The following is a 6753-nucleotide window of genomic DNA, read 5'->3' on the forward strand; positions in this document are numbered from 1 at the left end:
CCGGATCGACGGTCTAGACGAGAAATATTCAGCGCCCTGGAGGGAGTCAATGGCATCGTAGATTCTTGGCATCGGATATACGTCTTTGCGCGTGATCTCATTAAGTGCTCGAATATCAATATCGACGCAAAATCGTACAGAGCCGTCTTTCTTGCGGACCAACACAACAGGAGATGACCAAGAACTGGACGATGGTCGAATGATGTCTCTTAAGCATGTCATCAACGTTGTCCGCAATGATTTTTCGTTCTGCGGAAGACACACGATACGGACGGCGGCGTACAATCGAACTGCCTTCGGTTTCGATGCGATGCACAGCAACGGAAGTGCGTCCCAGAAGCTTGGCGAAAACCTCAAATAAAGCGCTGTGTTTTTGCAGTAGGGCCGTAAGGTCTTCTTTCTGCTCAGCAGTCAGATCGGGATTTATCGCGGCCGTTAAAGCAGTGGTCGCAGCATGATTGTCAGTTGAGGTAGACAGAGCTGGTGATTCGGTGTGAAGGGGCACTAGTGAAAGAGGTGAAACAACTGGCGAAGAAGTAGGGTTATGCACAGCGATCAACGCTCTACCGTCCTGTAACCGCACTAGGCTAGGAGCAATGCTAAGCCCACCAGATATGCTGCGACCGCTCGGTGCAAGGAACACATCACCATTTACAATCGTGTCGAAAGTCAGCATTAGAATATGCTGTCGTGTTCCGGGGCTTCCATGAACGAAGAGGCAGACTGTACTTGAACATGCTTTATTGCATGGTGGCAACTTAAAAGTGGCAGAATTACAGCCAAGGAATACAAGGACAAAATGCACACCCAGCCTTGAAGCCAGCGATTATATACACATAGTGGGCGAGGGTGATTTGATCGCGATATGGGCCGCGTGACAGCAAGGAAACGCTATCACGCTATGACGCAAGTACACGTGTACAGATATGCGACATCCCCCACACTTATTTTGGAAACACGGGTATAACCGCGACAGTTTATGGCACATAGCGATCAGGTGGGCGGCGCTGTCTCTGTGGGTAACGATGTTCGTTTGCAGAGTTTGAAGGCTCCACCGGTTCACGCTGAATTGTCGCCGTGGTGCCGTTATCGGTTGAAGAGTCGGCAGCTGGGACCTGTACTGGAGGTTCTTGATGTCTTCTCACGAAGGGTAGCTCGAAGTCAGTGGTGTCGGCGTTACCCTTGCGGATGTGGTTTTGGTGACGCACCCACTGGAAAACACCACGTGGAGTCATGACACTTAAACGGTATGACACAGGTCCCGTACGCGCGAGAACTGTTGCACAGAGCCACTTTGGTCCAGGTCGAAGGTTGCGCACCCGAACGTCATCACCAACACCGAAGATTTTCTCACGACACGGGTGACGCCTTGTCTGACGAAATTGGCGCTGTGACACTTTGTTCTCGACCGATGGTCGCACCAGGTCTAGCCTTGTCCGTAGGCGCCGTCCCAGGAGCAAGGTGGAAGGAGCTTCCCCTGTCGTAGCATGAGGCGTATTACGATACGCCAAAAGGAAGTCTGCTATTTCCGCAGTCGCTATCCTCGGATTGGTCTTTCGAAGCGCTGCCTTCAAAGTTTGGACAAAACGTTCCGCCAAGCCGTTGCTGCTTGGATGATACGGTGCGGTACGTACGTGTCTTATACCCCTTTGCTTGAGGTAGACTTGGAATTCTGCAGAGATGAACTGGCTTCCGTTGTCGGACACCACTGTTTCCGGAAAACCAAATCTGCAGAAAAGTTCATGAATACATGCTATGGTTGCTTCTGAAGTAGTAGTGGTCATGGGACATACTTCTGGCCACTTCGAATGAGCGTCGACTACCACTAAGTATGAAACACCTTTTATGGGACCTGCAAAATCGACGTGCAGGCGTTGCCATGGACGCGTCGGCCAGGACCAAGGATGGAGCGGTGCTTTCACTGGTAAACTGCGTGTCTCAGCGCATGTTTGACAAGCGGCAACACATCTCTCTATGTCATGGTCGATGTTTGGCCACCACACATAGCTTCTTGCCAACTCCTTCGTGCGCACCACTCCCGGATGTCCCTCATGCAATTCATCTAGGACAAATTGACGAAACTTTTGTGGTACCACAACACGTATTCCTAGCATGACACAACCTTGATATAAAGAAAGCTCTAGCTTCCTGTAGAAGAATGGTTTCAGGTCTGCAGACACGTTAGTCGGCCAGCCTGACAAAATGTGCTGTACTACTTGACGAAAAACTGGATCACGTGCAGTTTCTTCTGCGATTTGTTTACTGCAGACAGGCATGCTGTCTAAACGCAAAAGCAAAAAATTTTCTTCGGCCGCATCCCTGCCAGGTTGCTGAAGTGGAAGGCGCGACAAGCAATCAGCGTCCACATTCTGAGCTGAAGGGCGATACTGCAAAGAAAAAGCATATGCAGAAAGTGTGACTGCCCAGCGCTGAAGTCTGGCGGCTGCTATCGCTGGAATGCCTGTTTTGGGTCCAAATATTGTCTCAAGTGGCTTATGGTCTGTGAGCAACGTAAAATTGCGTGCGTAAACGTAGTAATGAAACCTCTTGACACCAAACACCAGGGCTAATGCCTCTTTCTCTAGTTGGCTATAACCTTGTTCAGCCTTTGTCAGTGTGCGTGAAGCATACGCTATTGGATGAACTTGCCCTTGTAAAATGTGCGACAGAACCGCACCTATTCCATAGGCGGAAGCATCACACGACAGCTGCACTGGCCAACTGGGGTTGTAGTGTGTCAAAATAGGCTTTGACGTTAGCAGTTTCTTTACATGTACTAACGCACTTTGACAAGCGGCATTCCATTCCCAAGCTTCGGTCTTGCGTAAGAGCTTGTTCAGGGGAAACAGTATAGATGACAGATTCGGAACAAACTTTCCATAGTAATTTATGAGCCCTAGCAGCGACTGCAGTTGCTGCTTATCTTTCGGAGTCGGTGCATTCGTGATTGCGACCAACTTTTCATCTGTCGGCCGAACACCGTCTTTCGTTATCACATGACCTAAGTATTGGAGTTCATCGCGAAAGAAATCGCACTTGGAAAGTTTTAGACGCATTCCGCGTTCTGATAGCCGTTTCAGCACTGCTTCGAGGTTAGACAAATGTTCTGCTTCCGTGCGGCCCGTGATCAGTATGTCATCGAGATAACACGTCACGCTGTTCAGTCCTTTCAATGCGTTATCCATAATACGCTGAAATATTGCGGGAGCCGACGAAATGCCAAACGGTAGGCGGTTGACTAAAAATAGACCTTTGTGCGTGTTCAGCGTCAGATATTGCTTGGACTCGTCATCCATTTCGACCTGCTGGTACGCTCTGCTCAAGTCTATCTTCGAAAAATGTTTTCCACCTGCAAGTGCGGCAAATAGCTCGTCCGCTTTTGGTAGAGGATACCTTTCGATGTCGAGTATTGGGTTTAGCGTGACTTTGTAGTCACCGCATAATCTGACTGAACCGTCGCGTTTGACCACTGGCACGACAGGCGTAGCATATGGGCTCGTTGTAATGGGTGTAATTATCCCTAGCTCTTGTAGCTTGGTTAATTCGTGTTCGACAGCAGTTTTTAGTGCGAAAGGCACACTTCTAGCTTTGAAAAATTTAGGTCTTGCCTCATCCTTGAGGAACAGAGTAGCCTTTTCACCTTTTACTGTGCCGAGTTCGTCCTTGAACAGGTCTTGATAGCGGCTTAGCAAGGACTCGAGCTCAGGCGATTTCTCGGAGCTGCTTGTCTTCCCCAGCTGCATGTGGCGAAGACCTTGGATTTGCGTCCAATCCAGCTGGAGGTGCTGCAGCCAATTGCGCCCCAGTAGCGGCTGGCCATCCTGGCGTAGCACGTACAATGGCAGGCGCTGGGTCTGTGCGTTGCACTGGACTGCCATAAATGCTACTCCGCAGGGCTTCACACGTTCATTCGTGTAGGTTCTTAGGGTAAGGCTTGTCCTGCGAAATTGAGCACTTGGAAAAAGCGAACGAAACTGTGAAACGGACATAACTGATACAGCGGCTCCTGTATCGAGTTCCATGTTCACTGGTAGGTCGTTAATGGTAACTTCGACCATGATCGGTTTTGCTCTTACTTCTGCAGCGGCTTTCACGCTTTGCAAGTTGCTGTGCGGCAGTGCCAGGGTACGAACATGTCGCTTATGTTTGCCTGGCGATTCTTTAAACTGTCTGCTCCGACAAGCACGCTTGATGTGGCCCTTTTTGTTGCACTGAAAGCATTTGGCATTCATATACCGACAAGAGTTTGCTGCGTGTTTCAATGACCCGCAGCGATAACATGAGGCAGAAGTTTGTTCAGTGCTGTTAACTTTGTGGACGTCATATTCTGTCGGTGGCGTTGATCGCGTAGCAGACGCACTTTGAATAGCCGCTTCGATAGCTATTGCACGATCGACTGCTGTTTGAAACTTAAGCTGGTTGTCTTCTGCAAATAAGTTACGTTGTATGTCAGCACGAAGCAGCCCACAAACAAATCTGTCCCTTAAGGCTTGATCGAGAAAAGTGCCGAACTCGCAAGTTTGTGCGAGCCTCCGCAGCTCTGCGGCATACTGAGCAGTAGTCTCTTGCAGTAATTGCGAGCGGCGATGAAATTTGGCTCTTTCTCCAATAATGGACAGTTTTGGGACAAAGTGGCTTCGCAGTAGCTCTAGAAGTTGCTCAAAAGACTTCTTAGTGGGAATCTCCGGAGACGTTAACGACTTCAATAATGCGTACGTCTTCGGTCCTACCATGCTTATCAACGTATCAGCCTGCTGCTCAACCGGGACCTTGTTAGCCCGTAGAAATGCTTGGAGCCGTTCCTCGTAACTAGTCCAATCGGTGGAAGACTCATCGAATGGTTCTACTTGCCCCAATTGTGACGACATGGCTGCGTTGACTTGTTGTCTTGTGGCCGTCTACCAGGGTCCAGGCTGTCTACCAGGATCCAGGCTGTCTACCAGCATCCAGGCTGTCTACCAGCATCCAGGCTGTCTACCAGCATCCAGGCTGTCTACCAGCATCCAGGCTGTCTACCAGCATCCCACCCTCGTCGCCAAGACTATGTCGTGTTCCGGGGCTTCCATGAACGAAGAGGCAGACTGTACTTGAACATGCTTTATTGCATGGTGGCAACTTAAAAGTGGCAGAATTACAGCCAAGGAATACAAGGACAAAATGCACACCCAGCCTTGAAGCCAGCGATTATATACACATAGTGGGCGAGGGTGATTTGATCGCGATATGGGCCGCGTGACAGCAAGGAAACGCTATCACGCTATGACGCAAGTACACGTGTACAGATATGCGACAGTTTCCAAGGCAGCGTGACCTGAGAGAAGAGTGGGCCCTAGCAGTGTGCCGCTCACCTGCGTGGGCACCATCACATTGGAGCGTTGTTTGCTCGGAGCACTTCAGCAACGGTGATTTTGCGAGCGGTACCAAAGGCCACGGTCACTTGATGGCTAATGCAGTACCATCGCTCGCGGGCCCCACCAAGGTTTGTGTTGCACATGACACTACATGTCTGCCCAATACTAAGTTTCTATGTCTTGGTTCGGTTCGGTAAAACTTTATTCAAAAAATTTTTAGAGGGTACGCTAGACGGCTGCAGGAGCCCGTAGATCCCGGCGCGATCTGCTCATCCCGCTGGATGGGCCTCACGCAAGAAGTTTAGATTTATTTTATCTGTAACATTACTTGCAAATACAATTAATTGAAAGTGAAACTCATTTACATGATAAAGGGATTCAAGTCATGCACTTACAATCAATTTTATGACTCTTTCGGTTTTCTAGAAAGTTGATTAGTCTAATTTTCATATTTACTTATTTCATTACTGTGGCTAGAGGCATTTCAAAATATGGTAAAATATAATACCAGGAATATCGCTGATTGATCGCATCTTCATATTTATAAGGAATTGCGCAAACGTTTTCCAAACTTCCATTGTATTCCAAATTGCCCCCCCCCCCCATGCTAGGTCATTAAAAACTCTCATTTAAAAAAAAGTACTGCCTTAAAGCTTTCTAGACAGGTTTCTAGATAGGTTAATTGGAAAAACCAGCCCATGAAAGTCTCATTGGCGGCTCAAACGTTTAGTCAATCGGTAGCAGATGCTCTTGGTGAATGCAGAGCTCGAAAAATCTCAAAATTTTCAAATTCCTTGTCAACAGAAAAGTTTATTACACATGTCAACAACGCATTTGACATTTTAAATTCAAGGCATCCAAGGCAAGAAGGTTGGAAAAGGCCACTGTGTCCTGAAAATGTGACCCGTGTCACTGAGTATGTCGAAGAACTGAAGGCCTACTTTTGTTCACTTAGGGAATCTGCAGCTGGTAAACTAATGATAGAGACCAACCGAAAGACAGGCTTCATTGGCTTTGTGGTCTGCTTAGACAATGTCATTCGTCTATACAACCACTTGGTTACAGAAAATGGCCTATTGGCATATCTTCCGACCTCCAAGCTCAGCCAGGACCACCTTGAGCTATTTTTTGCTGCAATAAGATCATTTGGGCGCTGCAATGACAACCCAACAGCAAAGCAGTTTGCAGCAGCATTCAAGCGTCTGATAGTTCACAATGAGGTCAAGGACATTGATGGTGGAAATTGCTTGCCATTAGAACACATCGAAATTCTCTTTGTAAGCTCCTCTGAAAAACCATCCTCCATCGATGTAATTAACTTCACTGCCCCTCAGAGAAGCCCTGCAGCCAGTGAACCGGTCACGGAAGCAATTTTACAAGATCATGACTACTCTGCCGACCC

At 48.3% G+C, this 6753-nt stretch overlaps 1 protein-coding gene across 1 annotated transcript; it reads right to left on the reverse strand.

Annotated features, from left to right (window-relative positions):
- Window positions 1-693: 693 nt before the first annotated feature.
- Window positions 694-3777, reverse strand: LOC125943067 (uncharacterized protein K02A2.6-like). The gene is made up of 2 exons (XM_049661418.1): window positions 3641-3777; window positions 694-2387 (listed from the first exon to the last, which is right to left on the reverse strand). The coding sequence occupies exon 2, from the start codon at window positions 2274-2276 to the stop codon at window positions 978-980; it is 1299 nt and encodes a 432-aa protein (XP_049517375.1). The 5' UTR covers window positions 2277-2387; window positions 3641-3777; the 3' UTR covers window positions 694-977.
- Between the last annotated feature and the right edge of the window lie 2976 nt (window positions 3778-6753).

The sequence above is a fragment of the Dermacentor silvarum genome, chromosome 2 (assembly GCF_013339745.2).
Source record: "Dermacentor silvarum isolate Dsil-2018 chromosome 2, BIME_Dsil_1.4, whole genome shotgun sequence".
Classification (NCBI taxonomy): Eukaryota; Metazoa; Arthropoda; class Arachnida; order Ixodida; family Ixodidae; genus Dermacentor; species Dermacentor silvarum.

What these genes read in the sequence shown, in the direction of transcription:
- LOC125943067 (XM_049661418.1), bottom strand. Translation starts at nt 2,276, where the DNA reads ATGCCTGTCTGCAGTAAACAAATCGCAGAAGAAACTGCACGTGATCCA.